Source organism: Lytechinus pictus, chromosome 11, assembly GCF_037042905.1.
Source record: "Lytechinus pictus isolate F3 Inbred chromosome 11, Lp3.0, whole genome shotgun sequence".
Lineage (NCBI taxonomy): Eukaryota > Metazoa > Echinodermata > Echinoidea > Temnopleuroida > Toxopneustidae > Lytechinus > Lytechinus pictus.
Window position 1 is genome coordinate 12865336 of NC_087255.1, and position 24332 is coordinate 12889667.

The following is a 24332-nucleotide window of genomic DNA, read 5'->3' on the forward strand; positions in this document are numbered from 1 at the left end:
CTATTTCCTTATTATAAGTGAATGTGTGTAGGTAGGTGTAGGTTAAATGATATTCAGATTTGCTTTATGAGTGCAATTGCTTATAGGTATGAGGTTGGAGAATGAGTGAGTTTCATGCCGGGGGGGGGGGGGGGGGTACTTAGTATAAATGTATATATGATACGTTTGTGCCGCGGTCGAGAACCCCATTTTCAGCCTAAATTTCCATTCCAGAGCATCACCAATTTAGAAAGCCATAGAAATTCCTATTTTTCCCTGTTCCAGAGACCCTCAAATTTGTGTTTCTCGTTCCAGTGCGTTACCATAGCCGCTACCATGCTATGATAGGAGTTCCAGAGACCCCCATTTTTTATGTGGTCAGTTCCAGAGCATTGCATTTGTAGCAATTGTTGATCCAATAGCCGTTCCGGAGACCCCCATTTTAAGACCAAGATTGAGTTCCAGAGCCCCCTATTTTCGACTTATATTGCATATATCTGATGGTTGTCTCTTTTGGTTGTGGATTGTATCATGTTATAATTCGAGTAGTCCCCCCAGAAATTCATGTAGCTTGTGAGAGAGTAGGTACTTGTGGGTATGAGGGGGGGAGGGTGATACCTGTCAGTGTGACTGGGTGTGGACTGGGCTGTTAGATGGTGGAGGATTGGGATACATGTGGGTGGGTGTTCATTAAGTGTAGCTGTGAGAGAGTAGGTACTTGTGGGTGTGAGAGGGGGGAATACCTGTTGACTGGGTGTGGACTTGGTTGTGGGCGTTAGATAGTGGAGGATAAGGGTTTTATGAGTATGTATACTTGTGGATGTGATTTGGCAAGTCACCATGATATGTATACAGTTGCATAAAAAAAAAAACACATCAGGCTTGCTCAGGATGACCCAAAAAAGCTTGAAAGCTCATATCCAGTGGGGTCTTTGACGTGTATAGAGTTACCATTATAAAAGGTAAAACTATTTACATAATGAAAACAAAAGAATTTACTATTATTAGCAATAACAAATATATATTTACAAAAAGAATATAAGGAAGAAAAAGAGGAAGGAGAAGAATGTGGAAAAAAGGGTGCAAATGCCAGAATATGTATACTAGTCAATGTGAGATGATGTACAAGAGCTTGTCAGTGAGAGGGGTGGTTTTGTGAATGAAAAGTAATTGAGTGTGAGAATATGCATAATTGTGTGCCAGCAGGGATGGGGGGGGGGGAGAGACACATTACAGCATCAATTACTTGTAAATGAACAAAATGTGTCAGTGTTTTGTGTGGACACACAACCTCTTCAAACATACAACTAGATATGTCTGCTAAACACCTGCCTGTTCTCATTTTCATATCTTTTCCTCAATCTTACTCTGACCTACCCCCATTCCTCATCCTGTCTCCCTTCACCACTCTCTTGCTCCCCTCTCTCTCACACCCTTCCCCCCCAAAAAAAAGAAACATAATTTTCTCAATTACTTTATTTGTAAAATCAAGTCAACAAACTAAGTCACCCATTTTATTCCATCAATTTATTTGCAATTAAACAGAAAGTAATATATTTGTACCAACTCACATTCATCTCTTTACATGTGGTTAATTATTATTATCATTATTACCTGATTGCCACATATTTTACATCAATTGTAGTTGTCCCCTTCTTCGGGGGTACCTCTTGATGTTGGCTCAATATGCACCGTTGGCTAACCCCACATACTTCGTAACCAAGTACTCAAATTCTTATTTTGAAATTTTAATTTACATTGAACCTCCTCCCCCCTACCATTGAATACCATCACCAATGTTGGTTCAGTTTCTGTTCAAGTCGACACTCCACACAGGGACTCAGTTTTAAGGCGAGCAAGAGCGATCAGTTGCTACCGCTTGCCTTGATCCATTTCAGGTAGAGCGATTTATCGCTCACCTCAGCGATCACTTAACAAGATTGTCAGTCAATGATCAAATTGTTACAGCCAAACCTCATTCTCAGTCAAGGTTTTAGAAATAACACACAATTACATTGTAAGCAATAAAACACACTACAAGAATGACACTAATAAGTTCATTGAAATATATATTGTATATATCTGATTGCTTGTCTCTTTTGGTTGTGGGTTGTAACTTCATGTACGTTCCTCCATTCTTTTTGTAATCAGACAAAAGAGCTACAAGAGCTTTTTATAGTGCTCTCCTACTGCTCCCCTTTAAAGTGTTAGGAGAGCTTTTTATTGCTCCCTGCATAATTATTAAATTGAGTCCCTGTCCACATGAACTAACATAATCATGCTAATTCATTTATTGATCTTATTCATGCTCTCTAATGTTAACCCCTTGGAGACCAATATAAAGGCTGGGGTCTATGAAAAACATGCGTTATAGTGAAATCATTCAGTATCCAACGGGTTAAGGCGCACATCCTGCTGCTTCTGATGAAGTGGCAGCTCCAGGTAAAGCCTGGGTAATGATGGTTACAATCGCATACCCTCTGGAAACAGTGCCACATGAACCCAGCAATTATCATTTATCATAATAATAATATTATGCAACATTAATACAAGTGTTTCTAAGCGCTGCATACTATTACCCCGGCATTAGCACGTTTATCCTGATCAGACGCTCCAGCAGTCAAGGAATTCCTTCCTACCGGGTACCATTTACTTCATCCGGGTGGAGAGAGGCAAATGTAGATTAACGCCTTGCCACAGGACGCTAGTGCTGCAGTGGGATTTGAACCCCGGTCATTGTGGTTCAAAGTTCAGAGACTTATCCACTGAGCCACAATACCTCTAACCATTAATTGTTCTTGCGATCATTGTTCTAATGTGATCTTTTAGGTGACACAACATTTGCTCCTGCGACAATTGTTCTGGGCTTAATTTCGTCTAAGATGTAGGGGTTAGGATTCAAATAGGGTTCTATGTTAGGTTTAGGAAAGGTTATAGTTTTAAACCTCGGGGCACAAAGTTGGTCATTTGATTAGTGTGTGGAATTTAGAGCGGAGCAATTGTCGCCGGGCAAATGTCATGGAACTATCTTTTTATTTATGGTTTGTAAAACCACCTTTGAACATGATTTTGCAGTCTGATGTTTCATAACAAACGGGACAAAGAGTTTTAAAAAGAAAATAGAAAATTTGATTTTTAAGTTTTGACCTTACAAAAGGGTCAATATTGCACATACGATGTGAATCAAATAGTGTACAAATATATACATTTTTTCTAATTTGCTACTCTTTTGTATTTGTAAGGGTACATGTATTCAATAGGCATATACATTTAGAAGCCAAGAGTGGTAAATGAAATCCATTCAAACAACAAAACTCGTTATCCTGAGAAAGGGAAATATAAATTGTATCAGGGTAAACGAAATATGAAGTAAATCTGATAATACAACCACGGAATAGTCACTCCTTTATATAAATGTTTTTGGAAATATTTATGAGCTAATTTCCTTAGGCACCTTTCCCAAATTCTGAGGCTCATAAAAGGAACTTTATCCGGCTGTGCCTTTTCATCTTGTTAACTGTACTTGCTAATTGTAAGCAATCGATTCCTTGAACCTCAGTGTTCCACTAAAGCTATAGTGTATTATTGTAAAGGGATTAAAGACTACCGGTACTCATATCAAGCGGCTTCACTGATCATTACCGACACATGGCCAGCAATGTATCCGGTAAATTTGCCACGCATCTGGTAATCACTTATGCATGGCAAATTTACCGAATGCAGGGCTAGCCATGCGTCAGAATTTACTTATGCATGATTACAAAAAAAATTCAACCAAAAATTCCATTCTATAAAACAAATGATACACAGGTTTGTTCCTGTATAGGTAGGACTAGTGAGCATGCAGTAACTATGGACACTAGTCTATCTAAACAGTTCCATAGTTACCTTATGCTCACAAAACCTACAGATGCACTCACATCTGTACATCATTTATATATATTATACCATGCTTATTTGATACTCTTGGCACCACTTCTTGGTTCAATATGTTCTAATTGTTTCAAGGATCTTTACAAGGAATATTGTAGTCACCATATTTGGGGGTACATGCTATAAACGTTGGTTCGATCTGCATCATTGGCTCACCCAACGTATTACAGTGTATTCCTCTGAAACCCTCTCTCTCTCCAGGATAAAGAACCGCAACACCACCACTACTTGGGTCAAATGCATGGATGCGATACCCAGGTCTTCATCAGGACTGTCATTACTGCCTTCTGCTGCTACACCGTACTTGCTGACGTCAGTTTACTGCTCAACACTGGACAAAGCCATCATCTGAATCCCTCTCTACAAAACAATTCACCATCATTACCAGAGTCAACGGGTGACGAGGTCATCCCTTTGTCTTCATTAAGAATACGAGATTCGACTTCCTTCAAGACGGGTCTTTTGTTTTGGTCCTGGTCTTTCGTGTCCTTGGTCCGTGTCTCGAGTTGGTCCCTCAGCGAGCAGGCCCATCTCAGGTCGTCCTCCCATAGAGCAGAGTCGGCTGGGTTCATATGCACAGCTCTGCTGAATGATTTCACAGCCTACAGACAATAAAATAAATAGGGTAAACCTAGATTTTAAAGGGGAATGAAACCTTAGGAACAAGTAGACTTGTGTCGAAACAGAAAAAATCAAAGAATAAGAACAAAGAAAGTTTGAGAAAAATTGGACAAATAATGAGAAAGTTATGAGCATTTGAATATTGCAATCACTAATGCTATGGAGATCCTCCCATTAGCAATGCGACAAGGACGTGTGATGTCACATGTGAACAACTTTCCCTTTGATGGACTATAAAATACCCTCAAAATGTCTCTTTTTGCTTTTTTCTTATGTTGATACAAACTCTTTATCCATGATGTATTCTTTAAAATCTGTATTACATGCCCTCCTATAGAAAGAACACATGATCTACTGATAGATGTGATAATAGAGGCAATTTAAGTGAAAAATATACTAAAGTAATGGGGAGAGTTGTTCACAAGTGACATCATACATCTTTGTCTCATTGCCAATTTGAGGATCTCCATAGCATTAGTGATCGCAATATTCAAATGCTCATTACTTTCTCATTATTTGTCTGTTTTTTCTCAAACTTTCGTCGATCTGTTTCTTTGATTTCTATTTTCACACAAGCTATCTTGTTCCAAAGGTTTCATTCTCCTTTAAGACATCGATACAAGTCATTTGCCAAAAACCATGCCTTAAAGGTAAAAGAAAGTAGTTGCAGCAAACAATTATTTCATAAGAAAGTCTTTTTGAAAATCACGGTTAAATGCTACCATACATTATCACAGATCTAGGTCTGGTACATTGAAATAAACTTAACTTTGTGAAATCATGAAATATTACATGATCTTACATCTTAAATCTTACATCTAATTCTGATGACCACTACACAAAAAGACATATGTTGGACAGTGTATTAATACTGTTCGGTAAAATACCCGACATTTTTTGGAATTCCTTGCTTATTTTGCTCATTTCTCAGTAATTACACACTATTTCCCAGAGCCAATTGGTACTTATCTTTTATTAATACATATAAACACTTGGGTGGTCATTTTATTGGATTCTGTTCGAACTCATTTTGAGATCGTTGCCACAACTGGTATTATATTTAACAACCCTTAGAGATACATGTATGTTATAGATAAATTCTTGGCATAAGATTGAATTGTGAAAATAAATTGACTCAAAGTTGATAAAATTTAGACATAGTGATAATAATGCACCTAATAATGAGGGTATTTTTTGAGATTTTTGAATTGCTAAGATCATGAACAACTAACTCCTTTTTTTGAAAAGACATGTGCACTGCAGGCAGATATTCATATTTAGTATTACAAACAAATGCTAGGTTTTGGCCACATTTTGAATGTTGGGTCAACTAATCAATGTTTCCTCAGGGACCTTTCATATATACATGTACACAGCTTTTCAAAAATAATATGAATAGAACTTGAAATCTAATAATTGCTTTCACTTTTCTGATAACTTGAGAGTCCCTATAATGATGTTCCAATGATTTTTTTTAGCAAACATGCATATCCATGAGGGCAACATACTGCATTATAATATCATTCATTCAACCTCCCTAACATTGTGTGAAAGTACATTAGAATTATTGTTATCAATATCAGACACCGATGGGGGGGGGGGGGACCTTGTAAAATTTTCAAAAACAAAATATGAACCCCAATACCTTCATTTGGGAGAAAACTTTTTGCTTTTCTGAGAAGTTTATCTGCAGAAAATTGTCCTTCCTTTGTGACTGACGACATTTTTTTTTCCTCGTCTAATTTTTTAAACACAAAAGCGACTCCTTAAAAAAAATTCATGGATCCGTGGGTAATTACTAATACAGTTTATCATACTGTGCTTTTCCTATGAGACCTAAAGTGCTTACAAGAAAATATTCAACTACAAAAAAGAGATGGGTTTTAATACCTTTTTTAATATAGTTAACGATGAAGACCTTCTAAATGTAAGTCAGTAGTTCTACACCCCATCCCCTCTCCACAATTAAAATACACAGAGCATTATAATACCATGGTGATTTCGCCAAGCCCAAGTTGAGCACGTCCTAAAGTTTGGTATGCGACCCACCATTGGGGAGCCAGGACGGTGGCCTGTTGCGCTGCTTCCACAGCTGGAAACACCTCGTGCAATTCCATCAAAACCTTAGAAAATAAAATGAGGATATCTTTAAAATAGAAGCCAGTTCTCTCAAAGCATTTGATGGAAATGTTGTCCTTTTCTCTTTTCTGCAGGAGTAAAGTGTGTTTGTTATTGTTTTATCAAAATGGCATTTTCTTGAGGTTACCTTCAAATCATAGTTTGCATCTGATACCCTCATTGGGCATCTCAGCTCTAAACCCATGCCCATCCAAAAAATCTGATAAGGATGTAATCCGGGCTATTATCAGGATTAATTGTGGTAATGATGGAGTGATGAATTAATAGCTACATGATGAATCTATTCCATGCATTCCATCTTTTGAATGGCACTGGTCCGTGTTATAGGCACTTTCCAAAAGTCAGAGCTACGTTCGTGCCCACGTCTATCCTGTAAATTTGTCTTTTCATCAAAATCCTAACATTTCATCAGAGAGAAAACGATTGGGCTACAGGTATGATAATGGATAATGCCCACATCCCTCTGTTTTGTCTATAATACTAATATACAGTTCTTGTAGAGTCCATTATCACACTGTTATACAATATTGCTGTGATCCAATGTGACAATAAGCACTAAAATTGGGATTCCCAGACGCAAAATGCTACTGATGTTTTATAAGGTGCCTAATTAAGGCAAACAAATGATATCTAATTGATGCACATTTTTAAACAACATACTTGTGCTTTCATTTCATAGAGGAATTCATTAGAAGGTGTATACTGCAGGGCCTCAGTCCATTTCTTAACAGCTTCCCAGTATCTGCAAAAAGAATATCACAAGAAATATTTTTATCCAGCATTTATTTTCCTGAAATTCAAAATAAAAGGAACTTTGATACACATATGTCAGTTAACTCCTCTCCCCCTTGTTGGCTTCTCACTGAACCAGGGAATGGTAACTCCACTATATATCACTGTTCACATACACGCCCATGGGTTTCCACAGCTATCCCCAAATGTTTATCTTTCCATTTGCCAAAATAATCCAATGTGCTTTCGGTGTACTGTACATCTATTCCCGAGACAGTTGTTAGTTTCAATAAAACATGCCTCTTATTAAAGTAAAAGAATATTTAGAAGAAAGGAAAGCTCTGACCGATATACTGGAATAGGTACCCTACCCTGGAATGAATAAACACCTGAAACCTACCCTTTTTTTTTTACTCTTGCCTTTTTCTTAGTTTAAAAAGTTGTTGCCGCCCTTCTTTATGATTGATAATAAACGATACTTAAATAAATCAATAGCAGCAATCAGCTCTATGATCAATCATCAAGCTCTTTGTTACGGTAAATTGTCAATTCGTCCACTGCCAACTCAACCACTCATAACATGGTCTACCTTCATTTAGTCTAATGCCAGTTCGTCTAACAACCATTTGGTCCAATCATCACTTCGCCCAATCACCAGTTCGTCTATTACCATTTCGTCTAATTACCAGTTGGTCTAATGCCCATTTTCTTTTCATTCATTTTGCACAATTAACACTTAAGTTTAATTAGGCCAAATGGTATATGGACTAAATGGCTATTGGACAACTGGTTATTAGACGGAATGGTATTGGACTAAATGAAAGTAGACCATGTGGTGAGTGGACAAACTGATGGTAGACCAAATGATAGTAGATGAGTTGGCAATTGGACGAATCGGCATTAGACGAATTGGAAATAAACCTTTGTTACAGGGCCCTGTGGCATAAAAGCCCAATAGTATATTTCATGAAATCCTTGATATTGATTGGCTGTTGGGTCATGTTGCCATGGTAGTCACCATTGGAAGGCAAAGTAAATAGCAACTTTTATGCAACAGGGCCCAGGACTGTACCTGCCAGCATCTGCCAGTGTCTCTCCCTCAGCTTTCAATCTTTGGCTCTTGCTCGCCGAGTCCTCGAGAATCAGAACCTTCCTTCTCTTGGAGAAACCATCCCAGAAGGTGTCTTCATGTTGACCATCGTCTCCGGGAGAATCTTCCTGAAGTACTCCCGTCTTACTCTCGAAGCTTGAAGACGCTTCCTTCGACACCTTCTCTCCCGCTTTCCTCTTCCATCCAAAACTTGTCATTTCTATTGTTCTGTTACTTCTTGTATTACTCTGGGTATAATGCTCCTGGAAAGGATGAATGAGTCAAAAAAAATTTTTAACTAGGAATCAGTATTTGCAGACCTGCCAACCTCTGGAAATGAAAAATTGTATTCTGTGATAAAAAAAACTGTATTTTATAATAAAATGCGCGGTGCGTGCTCTCATCGCGGCGCTCAAGCTGCATGCAGGCTAAAATGCGCACTGCTCTTGCAGATGAAAAAAAAAACCATTGAAACATGTGTATATCTCACCCTGGTTTTAACAAAATGATTGAAAAAAAAGTTACCTGAAATTACATTGATCCAATAACCATAATTTGTGTAAGTTGCATGAAATAGAGACATTAGAGATGATTTTTCTCAATAAATTAGATTTTGTAAAAAAATCTGTATTTGAGATGCTTGCACTTTATTTTACACTTTTTATCATCACCAAACGTAGTATTACAATATATGGCAATATTGGGTTTTTGACCTTTCTTTAATAGTTTCTTGATGGACTACCAAGGTTTTGAAAACATTTTGAGATCTACAGAATTTGGCTGGGGTGTTGTTGCTCTAGCATTAGAAGGAAGAAAACTTGTCATCAGTCCAAGTCAATACATACGATCAAATGTAAACAAACGAAACCTGTCAAATGTTTGTAGTTTGAATAATAAGTTCAATAAGTTTGAGCCAACCTAAGAAATTGGCACAAGAAAAAAAAAAAGGTAATGCCTTTAGATTAATGGGTTTTATAACTCAGTGTAGTTAATAGAACTAGAAGAAGCTCTCCTTTGGGGGAAATTGCCTGTCTCTGATATATTAGAGATTTTTTAAAGAAATAATTTTGGTAGATCTAATATTATTTTTTATTAAATTTGACCAGCGGCAGCGAGAATAGTTCCTCGCTTACACGTGAACCGATCAGAACAAGCGTTATATCGCCTAGGGCCTATCGGTGATTTTTTAATTCTGTAATTTGTGTAAACACGAGTGTTGTCTTAATCTGAAAGTTATGCCTTGCCTTTGGATGCTGATGTTGCAATTCACGGAAGTTTATTTTTATCTTCATTTCTAGTTCTAGTTGTGAAGATTTTGATCAGATATTATTAACCTAGCTAGAATCATTTTCTAAAATGAGGTACGCCTAGATCTAGTTTCTATTGTATTTAATTTTTTTATGGTTACTACCATCACAGCAATGCTTATTGACGGAGGGGATCCCGCGGGGAGCCACACGAAGTCTAACTTAACCCTTTGCGTGCGGGCCCGCGAAACCGGATTCCTCTCCCTGCGGCGGAGCCGTTTTTGTACATTGCTGGTCTTTGGATCTATGGCGGTGTTTTTTCTAATATATTGCTAATTGCGCCAAACTGAAGTATTTTCAGTATTTTTAGTAAATGTAAAGATGAAAGATCAGACATTTTTCTTTCTAGAACTAAAGGTCTTGCTTCTCAAATCAACAGAATAGTTAAGAAATTTGCGAGGAAAAAGTTGTGTTATTTTGTCAAATCTTCGCTTTTTCCCACGTCAATAGGCACTGTGTACCAAAATGCGTAAGGGCAATCAGCACGCGCGGACAAGTCGGGTTCGATCGATACCACTTTGTTGTCTGCTCTGGTGCTTTTTTTCATTGCCTATTGTCACGCTACTCATGAATGATCTCTTTACCCCCTTGTATAGTGTATACAGATCATTTGCAAAGTGAATAATTACGACGATAATCCGTTTTGGGTGAAATCACAGAGTACCAAATACCTTTATTTTCCAGAATGAATAAAAAAGGGTGAATATTCCCTTGCAAGTACGATGATGATGCTGCGCAACGAAAGTCCGAAACTATTTTGTGATTTTTGGCTTCTGAGCTTTAAGACGGTGGCCTCAATGTTTCACTAAAAATCGCCTTTGGTTTCTTCTTTTCATGAATTATAGTTTGTAATAAAAAATAATTTTGTTCCTGAAGATTGCATACCAGTCTTCGATTTGTTTTCCTGTTGCAATTTCAAAGAGCGAAGGGGGTAAATGTGACTCAAATAGTGGATCTGAAATCAGACCTCCCAACGCTCTCCTAGTCTCGTTCTACGTTTCATTTTTCTATCTCCCTTTTCCCTCCAAAATAACCATGCTACCGATTACTGTTCGTCACAATGAGAGAAAGTAAATTATTTTTATTTATCGAAATTGTAGCATCTAAATTAAATTCATTTATACATCTTTTTCAAATATTTGGGTGTTGATTCTCACCAGGGTAAGCGCCCCCAAAAAATATATGGTCAACCTGTCTTTTTTTTTTCTTTATATGGATCCTTTTCTGCTACGCTATTCGCCAGAAAAAAAAAGAAGAAAAAAAGAAACTGGCGAAAAAAATTAATAAAATTTTTAGGGGAGGGGTATAGATGTAAGATTGAGAGGGGTTTGTCGGGACACGTCAAACAAACGTGTTTTTTTTTTAGGTGGATGCCTCAACGTAAATTTTCATTCTATTTCCTCAATTTCCGGCGAGGAAACTTTTAGTTCATTGTTAGTTTTAGCGTTTGAACTGATTATGCTTTTGTCGAATTTTCAGTGCAAACATTTTCACATGGGAGAGAAAGAGAGAATGAGATGAAGAGCTTCCAAAACCTAACATGACAAATTCATTCTATAAATTGGCGTGAGTTACAAATTGAGGTGGTGGACTAGTATTTTATAATTCTTTATAAGTAAATATTCATGCAATAGCAAAAGCGCACATTATGGTTTACATTATACCTTTTTGGTCTATTTCCTCTTTTGTCCCTCTCATCATTTCTGTCGTTTTATCATTCTACTATACATCTATCTCGATTTGCATTTTCTATTCTTTTTTAAAATCTCACTTGCATCTTCTTCCATCCCTATATGTATCATCACCCAGGGGAAATTGTATTTTTTTGTGAAGAAAGCACTGTCATGCTCAAGAAGAAAATGTTCTTGCCATGTCTTAAGCGCCTGCCTGGTTTCGTCAGTAAATGGGTAAACATTTACTTTTTTAATGTTACTGTCCTAATATGAAAAGCACTAAAGCAGTAAGAGCTTTTTGTATTGCTAAATACGAGAAGCATTCAGTAGGTCATCCTGCCGAAATATACTAATCTTCCCTTTATTCAGGGCGTTGGCTATTTGTCCCCTGCTCTTTTTATAAGGAATTTGTTTGAGCGTCCGCCATGACTTTCTTTTTGTTTGGGGAGTGCCGAGACCAAGAACTGCATGGACGTTTTCATTTTCAAAAGAGCATGAGGATAAACGGTGTTCTAAATTCCTTTATTTCCTGTTTGTTTCCTTTGAAATAGAAAACAAAAATAAGAGCAATATTGGAGAGAGAACGAGAGAAAGCGGGGGGGGGGGGGGGGGTCAAAAATTTACCAGGGGCCCGTTTTATATAAAATTTGTTTACAAATTTTCAATAACACTTGAAAGCTACTGAAATCCTTCTATTTGACTGGCGGATGGTAAATTTGTTTAAATTATTGCGCATTTGTCAATATAAAATGTACATGTATAATGTATTTATAAAGCGGTACCAGTTGGGGATTTCCTCGTTTTCCCTTTCTCTGGTTTCTAACCTGTAACCGAATGTATTATCTACCGCTTTCATTCCCTTATATTTATCGTCTTTCTATATCCCTTCCCTTCTACACCTTTTTTTCGCTGAGTTCTTCTCATTTAAATTATATCTGTATCGTCTTCCTTCTTTCCGATTTGGATTACGAGGTATATACCCGCCCCCATTCCTCCTCAATCCTTTCTGATTTTTCTTCTCAGTACCTGTCATTTTACATTACATCTAACGTCTCCCCCCCCCCTCTCTCTCTCTCTCTCTTCATCGGAAACGGTTCCGAGAGAATGCCTCGTTTTTGCCAACTTTTATCGGAGATGGTTGGATTTGTGGGCCTCTCGTTTTATTGCATCGAGGTCATCATATCGAAATATTTTGGGGGGTTTTCCCCCAGTTTCTCAAATAATGTCTCGAAAAACCTTTTTAAATTACTATTGTAACTGTCATTTCACAATGAATTCTATATCATCTTCCATTTTCTATATTGATAACATGGGTAGATATCTTTCGCAAAAGACAATATGATCGATGATGATCATCATCATCGTATAAAAATGCACAACTAAACTATTTTTTGTGAACTTGGGGCTTAGGGTAATGGGAAGACAGAGGCCTCAATCTTTCACTAAAAGTAATTTTCTTTTTTAGATTTTTTCATAAATTATATGTCTCATTTAATTCGATTTTCCACGCAGCTATTATAATGATAAAATAATTTTGTTCCTGAAGTTTGCGCACCGGTATTCGATTTGTAATATCCTGAAATTATTTCAAAGTGTTAAACGAATAAAAGTGACTAAAACTGTAAGTCTGAAATCATACCTCCCGACTATTTTCTTGTCACTTTCTAAGTTTCTTTCTTTATCTTACTATTCCCTCAAAAGAGCCATGATAGCAATTACTGAAAGAAAGAGAAAGTAATTTTTCTTGAATAAATTATAGCATCCGTAACCATAAGTGTTTTTTTTTTTTATTTGTTCTTTCGTTTTGTTCGATTATCTCCTTCGTTTTGTTATATTGTCTCGTTGATTTCACAGCCGAAAACAAAGTAATATATAAATCATTAAAAAAAAACATTCACAATAGTTAGAATTCATTTTTGTCTCTATCGTTTTAATCGTTCAATTTCTTAGTAGAGAGGCAGCGGAGTGGGAAGGAAGTTTCAGTCATCACCCCTTTCAGCAAACATGTACAAAAAAATCCGAAGTCTATATAAAAAAAAAATTTGGGGGCCGGTCCACTCCCTCCCACATTTAGCTCAACCCCTCCTTATAAAAAACGCTCAATGGCCCCTGTTTTTTATTTTTAAAAATCAGATATTTTCGTTTTGATGCTAACCGTAAGCGCCCCAAATGTTTGTTTGCAGTAACGGAAACAATTTGTTTTCCTCTATGAATCTTTTTTACCACGCTATTCGCCGGTAAAAAAAAAAGAAGAAAGAAATTGGCGAAAAAGTAGGAAAATCAATAAAATTTGGGTCGGTATCAACATTTTTTTGTAGGTGTAGGTCACACATGAATAAAAGTTTGTAGGATTAAGAGGGTTCTATCGGGTGACACGCCAAACAAACAAATTATCATCCTGTATCATTCTGTTTCCTCCATTTCGCGCGAGGAATCTTTTAGTTCATTATTGGTTTTATCATTTGAAGTGATTATGTTTCCGGCAACTTTTCAATGCAAAAGTTTTCATCTGGGAGAGAAAAGGAAATAAGATGAAGAGCTTCTAAAACCTAACCTATTATAAATTCATTCTGTTAAATGACATGAATTAACAAATTTGGATTTTTTTTTAGCCGCTCCACCCCCGTCCCACAGCTCAACCCCTGCACCATAAAAAAACATTGCTGTCCCTGTATAACATCTTTTTCCAAATAGTTTGGTTTAGATGCTAACCATGGTAAGCGCCCCAAATGCGATTTTTTTTTTTGGGGGGGGGGGTCGTAACGGGGAAAAAAAGTGGCCAGGACGGTCTTTATTCTTATCTTTTCTACCGCGTTACTCGCAATTAAAAACAGAAAATCGGAGAGAGGAGACAAACAGGCAATATTAGAGTGTAGGTCAGAACATTTCCATCTGGGGGGGGGGGGGGGGGCAAGGTCAAACAAGAATAATGATAAAAAGGGTCTGGGGACCGAGATGCGACAAACAAACGTTGTGGGATTTTTTTTTTAAGTAATCTAACCAAAAAATAAAGTCATGTTGTTATTCGTTTAAGTAGATATTCATGGAATTTTAGCAAAAGCGCACTTGTCTATTCCCCCTTTTATCTCTGTTTCTCATACTCTCTCGTTCTCCGTGACATCTGAACATATTTTATCTATAATTTCCCTAAATGACTCTTCGTTCATCCTTATATGCATCATCACCCAGGGGTAGCGCTTTTATGCAATATGAATCACTGACGGATGTCATGAGCACATGTGCTGTCAGTAAATGAGACAATTTTTTTTTTAGATACGGTATGTTGGTCGAAAATAAAGTATTCATAAAAGCTTTTTGTATTGCTAAGTACGAAAAGCATTCAATGGGTCATCCTGCCGATGAACACTAATCTTCCTTTTGTTCGGGGCGTTGACCATCTGTATCCTGCTCTTTTCGAAAGGAATTTGTTTGAGTGGCCGCCCAGATATCTTTTGTTCGGGTTATGGTGTTAGGGGATTAGTAGTAATTAAGCACACAACATCACATGACCCATCGGCGGGAGGAACAAACACAAGACCAGTCAGCTGTACAACACACATACCCGGCACACACACTACACACGCCATTCATCATTCCATACCCAACCCCCGGTCGTAGCGGACCTGTCACAGTGCCTGGATAGGATACAAGAATAAGGTAAGGCTTTCTCCCGGTGTGAAGTTTATATGTGTATAGCGAGTGTATTATTATTTATGTTATCGGCCCACCTCTTTACTGGCGACGAGGATTAAAGCGATTTTTATTTTATTTTCGGAAAAACATTTTCTTTACTTCTCCACAGCCAACGCCGTTGCAGAATCTGCGTTGGCCGTGGCCGAATATAAAAAAGCCGCCGCCATCTTGAAAATTTTAGGCTTTTTATTAATTTGAGCTGTTTGACTCTGTTTCGTCCATAATAGTAAATAAAACAAAAAGTAACATATTATTTTAGTTTGAGATTTTATTTTTTGGTGGAAAAAGTTTGATTTTTAGTTCCGTAAATATACTCTATTTTTTTACCGATCGGCACTGCCGTGCTGGCCTTGAAGGAATTCAGCGGCTAGCTAGACAGGAGCTAATCGGATTTTTTTGGACAAAACATTATACGTTGTACTATTTAGGGTAAATATCCACTCATTTTGTTGACCATATATTTAAATCTTCCCTTGTTAGGATATATTTTTGTGGCCACCGAGTGTGATTAACTTTGATGAAATTTTGAATGCGTTTGACTGTGTTTACTGATGTGGTGTGAATGGATTGCTGAATATTATTGATGTTGTGAGTTGATTATTTTATTACAAGCCTGAATTTGCTTTTCTCCTTTGACCGCCGCGCTGCTGCTGCTGCTGTTAGTATTTTTTTGTAATTATATTTCTGGGTGTTTTTTGGAGAAAACACCAGAAATTTGCTGCTGCTGCTGCTGCTGTTAATTGTTAGGAATTTATTATTTTTGGTCACGTCTCAGGAGATAAGGAAATTCAGTCTTGTATTAATTATTTTGTTGTTAATTGCTGCTGCCGTTGTATTTTGTTGCTGCTGCTGTTGTATTATATATTTTGTTGCTGCTGCTGTGCTGTTGTATTGTTGCTGCTGCTGCCGTTGAGTGAATGCTGTGAGCTGTGCTGCTGATCTTTATATAATTATAAATCCACATTCAAATTAATAAATTAGAAATTGTACAATTAAATAAATTCTGTATATATTTAAATAACTTGTATAAAGATCAATTCATTATTCCATTTGTTTGAATTGATATATATATATATATAATTAAATAATAATTTATTTGCTTGAAATTATTCCTATATTTCATATCTTTCTTCGAACAAGTGAACGTTCGGTTGTTTGCATTTTTTCTTTTCTCTCCCAAGAATTAGGAATTTTATTTTTTAGGCAAGGTAGCCTCTGAATTTTAATTTGATTACATTCTCAGGATATTGTGAGGTTAGTTCTGTTAATTCTCTTTCATTTTTTTTCAAAAAGTTAATTTTGTCCCAGATTTATTTTGATTTTATCCGCAAGACAAAGTAGTCTGCAGGATAATTTTTGGTTAATTACAGTTCAATTTTGGAATTTAATTTTTGTTACTGATTAATTTCTACATCAAGATGGCGAGCAACATACCAAGAATCAAAATCAACTTGTGTTCGTCTGAGGAATTGATGAGTCTGCCCGGAGTGGGTATGGCCACCGCCAACCGCATTCTACATGCGAGGGAGGCGGCCGACCTTACTCCGGATACATTCTTGTCGATACCTCATATACCGAAGGCGGAACTGTTAGTTTACGCCTTTGATTATGAGCCAACAACAACGGCTCATAATGTGGACCGCAGAGAAGTGCGCTCCGAAGGAGACGAGCCTTCTACGAGCGTTCCCATCATTCCGTCTAAGGAGCCCCCCGTAAGCCAGGCGTTTGAGGCTTGGCCACAGCACACCCATGCACATAGCGCACAGGGTGCTGTAGGCCAATCTTCTCAGACACAGGCCGGGGAGGCCCCCTCATTTTTCACAGGGGGGAGGCCAGGTGGTGCTTTTACTCAGCAGCCTTCGGCCTCTCCAGAAGATAGGGCTAAGTCCCTCTGGGCTAATCAATTTGGGTTTTCAGGATGGAACGATGGCCTGTTCCCACCACAGGGTCCCCACCAAGTTACCCCACCAGGACCCCAGTTCCAATGTGGTCCTCGATCGTGCCCAGGTAGCTACCCCACCAGGACCCCAGTTCCAATTTGGTCCTCATGCCCAAGTAGATTTGCATGGTCAGGCTCCCGGTACTCAGGGTGGCCGACCAGCAATGTTCAATCAAACAACCCAGACACCTCCACATAGCTATCCACAGGCCGTTCCACACTTTACACAAGCACAGTACGAGGAAATGTATGGCGTGATGTTTAGGATGATGCAGATGATGCCATTCGGAGGAACTGGACAGCCAGCTCCTCCATACTGCAACCCTGCTGCCGCCTACGGTGGATATTGCCCACCATGGGCTGGAGGCAGATATCCGCCACACTACCCTAACACTGTGGCCCCGCAAACCTCTCCCCAAGGACCATGTGACTTGCGACATGGGGGTAGCAACCCTGTGTATCAAGGCGCTGGACCCCAAAGAGATGGACATGGAGGCCCAGTATACAGTGAAAATAGAAACACCACAAGGCCATCAGTAAGTCCTGGATACTTGGGGCTGCCAACAAGAAATCAGCCGCCCCGCGTCACCAGACTTTCTTCGGCCTCAAGACCTGTGGTACCAGAGTATGACGACAGAAGGCCCCCTTCTAGACCAACCTCTTTGCCGAAGACCATTTCGTTCGACGGCAAGGGAAGTTGGGCGGCCTTCTATTCAAAGTTCCAACTTTACACCGAAAGACATGGCATGTCTGATGCAGACAAGAAATATCAGCTGTGTCTGGCGTTGGAGGCCGAAGCCAGTAAGTTCATGGCCCTCATCCAGGAGAGCAATCCAAATATCGCCTTCTCTGACTTGGTTACCAAGTTGGAGAAGCGGTTCGCTCTCCAGGAGGAGCCGGAAGTTACTCGGATGCAATTTCAATCGGCTTTTCAACGCTCGGATGAAGACATCATCAAGTGGGCAGATAGGCTTATGACCCTTGCAGGTCAGGCCTTCGTAGGCCTACCTGACAAGTTCGTCCAAGAACTTGTAGTGGCAAGGTTCTGCCAAGGTGCCCAAGACAAAGATGCAGGGCATCATGTCCTGACTTCTCGGCCTGGGACATTAGATGAAGCCATGACCAAGTACAAATGGTTTCAGTTTACCCAGAAGACCATGCAGAAGCATGGCCCTAGGCTGAGAAACGAAGTAAGGCAGCTCTCTGTAGGAGAAGATAAGAATGACCTCAGGGTACAAGAGTCGTCTCCTCCGGAAGCTGCCACCAAAGGAAATTCTAGCCTTGAGGCTAGAATCAGTGCTCTGGAGGCTCAGAATGCAATGTGGGCCTCCAAGATGGATTCGATGGTTGCTGCAATCACGGATCTGTCTCGGAGTACTAAAGAACTTTTGTCGGTGTCAAGAGGCCAGCCGAGTTACTCCTCCGGCCGTGCCCCTGTCACACCTGAAAGACCAAAATATACCTCCGGCCGAGCTCTGGGAACACCGGACAGACCAAAGTATACCTCTGGTCGAGCTCCGGGTACATCAGACAGGCCGAGGTATACCTCTAATAGAACGCCGGATCGGTCAGAAGGAGGCAGAAGACCATCTTCGGGCCTTCCACCAACCGATCGGCAGCGAAACTTCGCAGGCTGCTTCAACTGTGGGGAAGAAGGCCATTTCAGTAGGGCCTGCCCCAGAGGGAGATCGCCTGCTCAGAACAGACGACTTAGGGCTGTCACCTTCGAGGAGGAGGGAAATGGACAGGGATCGGAGGAGATGGGGAATCCCCGATCCGATCACAGATCCCCACCATCTCCATTCCATTAAAGGACAGCCTCATGCCACAAGACCATGGTAGCTCACGGGCACCGGACTCACAAGCAAGTCCAGGGAGCCCAAAATTCTCTGAGGTAATAGATGTTCCTTGGAGGAATCCACCATGGCCACCAGACATTCCTGGTGAGGTTAAAGATCAAGATATTGAAGTAGTCATTTGTAGAATTATGTCTACTTCAACATTGAGTGTTGGGTTGACAGTTGGCAAAGAGCCCATTACATCTGTTTTGGACACTGCGGCAGCTGTCACCATTATATCAGATAGGCTATTCAAACGCCTCCAGCCTCGGCCGCCCATCCTTAAGCGTGTAATCCTTAAGGGGGCTGGCCGAGACATGAAAATGGACGGCATGGTGGTAGGGCCTATCAATATCAAGCTGGGTGCCCAAATACTCAGCGAGAAGATTTATGTAGCTCCGATAGCAGATGAGATGTTGTTTGGCGTTGACTTGTTACGAAAACACAATGCCAATATTAGCATCCCAAATGCTATCTTAACTATGAATGGTGAAGACCTACCAATCATACAAAGAGAAGATCCATAAAACAAGGTGATATGATTGGGAAGGCTTATAAGTCTTGATTGTAGGACCTGACGTAGAACCCTCAGAATGTGTCCCATTGTGGATACTCATGAATCGGGTCTATACTCTTCATCTTCTGGATCCCTGGAGCCGCTCTATTGAGGGGCTGGCCCCAGGGGAACAGGAGTTGAGAAGGTTTCTACTTAAAAAGAAATAGATTGGTACACCTTGTCGATTGATTAGACAAAGATGTGCCATTAAGTCAAAGACAAAGGGTCCCAAATGAGGCTGTTGAATCTTTTCCTGTAATGTGCATGGAAACATCCTTCAACAAAGCCAATTCATTTGAGATCCGAATAGTTGACCCAGCTGAGGTGGCAGAGGAGCCGCCTTCTGACGATTTAGTCAAGATCATGCGGAACCAATTCCTCGAGCCCCCCTGCAGGTGGTTAACATACAAGAAAGAGCCGGCTGAAGAGACTCTGTTTCTCCTCCCGCCAGAGGGAAAGTTTTTGTGGACAAACAGGGAACTCTTCTACCATTACAGAGAAGGAGTCATCTTGATGGAGAAGGATGAGCGTGAGGTCATGATGATTTCTGAATTACATCATCCAGCTTAGTCATGATCCTCCTTCAGCAGGGCATGCTGGGATCGGTAGCTCTCAGTAATATACCGATACGGCATGTCGGAAGACACTCATCTGCATATAGCCAGGTGTGCAACTTGTAAAACAAGAAAGCGACCCGTTCTGGGAGGCATCCTATGAAACGTTTTCATGAGAGCGCCCCCTTGGAATGTGTCCATCTTGAATTCAGTATCGATCCTGGTTATGGCACATTAAAGCAAGGGAGCTCTATTGCCTCAAATAATGGGGCAATGCTACTCCCTCGCACCTGTCTCTGCCTTTTACCTTCATTGTAAGGCTATTTATTTTATATACAAAAGTTGTATTTTATATGTGTTTATTATGCTTTATATATATGTAATACGGAAAATAGACGCCTATGATTTACAATTCTTATTGAGTTATGCTTTTTGTTGAAATGGGAAAATTAGATCAGATAAGTAATAATATATATATATGTATGTATGTATCGATTTAAATATTTGCTTACTTTTTTACTTAGATACATAAACAAGGCAGAGACAAGGTAAGAATATGTTTTATGATTGATAGTGATGTACAATGTATATATTGATGTATTTATGTTATATCTATGTCATGAACAAATAAGAAAAGAAAAAAGATCACAAAGAAAAGAAAAAAAAGATCTCAAAAGAAAATAAAAAGATTACAGAAGAAAAGAAAAAGAAAAAAGATCACAGACAAAAAAAATGAAGGAGAAAAGAAAAAGAAAACAAAAGAAGAAAAGAAAGAAAAAAGATCAAAGAATACGAAAAAAGGAAAGAAAAAGATATGATCAAGAAAAAAAAAAAAGGAAAAACAAATGTACGTTGATGTATATTTTATGGTTTTATGTTTAGGGTTACCTTATGTTAAGTATGTCAAGTTATGCTAAGTTATATAGAAAATGGGCCACCCAATTTTTTTAGGGTGGGGGGAAGTATGGTGTTAGGGGATTAGTAGTAATTAAGCACACAACATCACATGACCCATCGGCGGGAGGAACAAACACAAGACCAGTCAGCTGTACAACACACATACCCGGCACACACACTACACACGCCATTCATCATTCCATACCCAACCCCCGGTCGTAGCGGACCTGTCACAGTGCCTGGATAGGATACAAGAATAAGGTAAGGCTTTCTCCCGGTGTGAAGTTTATATGTGTATAGCGAGTGTATTATTATTTATGTTATCGGCCCACCTCTTTAGGGTAGTGCCGATATCATGAACTACATGGACGTTTCCCTTTTGAAAAGAGCAGAAGATGAATGGTGTGCTAAACTGCTTTCTTTTCTCTTTTTTTTCAGAATAGTAGACAAAAATAATAAGAAGGGGGATGATGGGGAGGGAAACAGTTCAAAAGTGCACCGAGATCAGCTCAAAGTCCTAAGACTTTACAAGCTTTTTGTTTTTCTGAAAATACAATCGATCGATGAAACCAAGAAGATATCATTCTATCTAGAGTGATATCTTCTTGATTAAACAAGTAAGACGAAAATGGTGAATAAACGCGTAGCTTATTGACGTGACGATCTTGCAAAAAAGATGTTAGCGTATATCTATCAGAACAACGATATGGATCAAATCACGTGATCAGAACAAATCACGTGATCAGGTCTTGTGCGCGCGCGTACGTGCTCGTTACAAAATTTATCCTCCCCGTCAGACTCCAGCGAAAGAATTGGGTAAAGTTGAAATGATTTCCTTTTTTTCGGGATTTTTCCCCACGTAGCTGTATATTTTTTTTAATCTGTTATCGAAATAGGTTTATAAAGGAAATAGTGGCAGAGGTTTTAGTACATAACAGTTACGAAAAAACTGAAAAACTTCATTGAATTAAACCAAACATATCTCGGCTTCTGTAGAAGCCCGTCGTAGCTAAGTGAACGACTCACTGGGCTTCTGTGGAAGCCCGTCGCACGCAAAGGGTTAAGGACCCTTTCACAATTGGTGGTGCGACTGCTCACAACTGTTGGCGTTGCGATTGTGTGCAACTTATATTGTGACCAAATGATTGCCAGAGCGATTGTGAAAGCCCCTTCAAGTGCATGGATCATATCCCTGACCGAAATAGACTGATTATTCGGTGAGCGTGCCGTAAACAGTCAACAGACTGTGAATGTGATGATTGCAGAATTTGAGAACCTGATTAAGCCAAGCTAAAGAAATCATAAATGAGCACCCCTTACTCTAAGTTAGGCACTAAAGTTGGACAGACTAAACAACTTTAACTGTTACACATCTCCACAGATGCAGGCACAGCTTCAAAAACCACGCAACGCAACCCCCATCAACACCAGCGGGCTGACGTCCCGATCCATTCGATCCAGGGTTCGTTAGTCATGTTACTTTGTTAGTGGGCGTGGGGATCATGTTCGAGAAATGGACCGAAATTTGCTATCCATTCTGCAAGTTTTGAACTCTTACTCATAACTCCTACACATAAAATGGTATGCTCCCATATAACTTTATTCATGAGTGTAATACTGAACACTCCTACTTTATTATATAATTTTTAAAATAATATAAATAATAAAATCACTTACTCATCCGGTCCATCAAGTTTTAGTTGTGGTAGTCTTTTTTTTTCAGTCTAGCGCCATCTCGCTGTTAAAAAAAATAAGCCCGTCATCGCTTCAACAACTTTTGTTAAAAGTTTTAAACAAGTTGTTTAAAAAGTCAAGTTTGAACGATTACAAAGAATTTAGACAACTTGTTGTTAGAGCGACGAGCTTAAAACTTTAAAAATCGATTTATTATAATGTATACACCGTCACCAAATAAAAACTTGATACATTTTCTTTTTTTTCCTTCAGCATTTTGAAGGTCATGTGGGAAAAATGCGGGATTCGAGCTATATAGGAGTATGAGACACTGGCGTATCTATTTCTTAAGGGGGTGCGGGGGGCCGGGGGCTTGGAGCACTGGACCCCCATGATTTCCAAGACAACTAAGAGGTAAAAGAAGAAGTAGGAAAAGAAAATGAAAAAAGTGAAATATGATTACTTTTTGAATAAGCCTATCATAAATATGTAGCCTAATATATAGTTGTCGCAAAATTTGCTTTTAATTCATTATAAAAAGGGAATTTAGAATTTGAATAAAAAGGGAATAAGAGCTCTCTTCTCTCAAAATGTTTGTCCCATAAGTAATATTGTGCCCCTACTTTTTTGGGAGGAGGAGGAAGGGGGGTGGGGCTCATTTGAATAGTGCATGCATATTTTTTTTAAGGGATAAAGGGTTGTCAACAAAGAAATGAAATTTAGAGTGGAATTTGACAACGTTGTAACTTCAATTTAGGCCCATAATGTGGGGGAAAGAAAATGAGAAAGATATGAAGCAGCTTCTGCAGTAGGAAAACAAAAAAACGGGGAAATGGGCAAGGAAAAGAGGACAGGGCTGAGGACAGAAAATACAAATCTTTCAGTTATTATCACCGTTATTTCTTTCCAAAGCTTTATTGGCAAAATTTGATAAGAGCAAAAAGGGAAAATATAACCGAGTACACATGATGTTTTTCGTCTCAGTATTGCAATATTGTGATGGCAGAGGCGAATCCAGAGGGGATGGGGCGCATACAGCCCGTGCCCCCTTTTGAGAGTCATAGCCAATATTTTTAATGTAAATATATGCTTTATTCACAAGTGTTCCCCCCTTTTGACAGTCACATCAAATATTTTTAATGGGAATAATGTCTGTCATACACAAGTGAGGACCTTTTTTTTGCTTGTCAAATTTTACGTGGGACAAAATGACCTTCATTTTCTAGTGAAAACCTATTTTTCTAGGAGCCCCCTCCCCTTTGAAAACTTAATCCTGGATCCGCCTCTGTTTGATAGGGCAGAGAAGACGTAAATGAAAAGAAGTAAAAGGATATTTTATTCATTATCATTGGTAAAAATGTGTTTTATGTATGTCATGTGTCTGATGTATTTTTATTGAATATTCGCCTGAAGAGGAATAAGCTACAATGAAGCCGCATACCGAAAGGCCCCTCACCTCCAATAAGGTCTCATGATTCCTAACGACCCGAAAGTAAAATGGCGAAGAAAGCAATCATGAAGTTGATGAAGCACAAAAAGAAGAAAGCAGAGGAATTATACCTGACCATGTTGTCTCTGAGGCGAAATCACAGTGAGATGTGCAAAATGGACAAAATTCTCCGTTTTGTAGCCGTTTTATAATGGTGAAGAAATAATTTTAAATAAACAATTAACATTCGCCGTTTTCCAGCCTTTTTTCAAAGCCCC

General features: G+C 39.0%; 1 protein-coding gene across 1 annotated transcript; it reads right to left on the reverse strand.

The window, feature by feature from the left end:
- Window positions 1-1460: 1460 nt before the first annotated feature.
- Window positions 1461-15355, reverse strand: LOC129271473 (tetratricopeptide repeat protein 33-like). The gene is made up of 5 exons (XM_064106792.1): window positions 15203-15355; window positions 8477-8757; window positions 7333-7414; window positions 6525-6656; window positions 1461-4514 (listed from the first exon to the last, which is right to left on the reverse strand). The coding sequence occupies exons 2-5, from the start codon at window positions 8710-8712 to the stop codon at window positions 4257-4259; spliced, it is 708 nt and encodes a 235-aa protein (XP_063962862.1). The 5' UTR covers window positions 8713-8757; window positions 15203-15355; the 3' UTR covers window positions 1461-4256.
- Between the last annotated feature and the right edge of the window lie 8977 nt (window positions 15356-24332).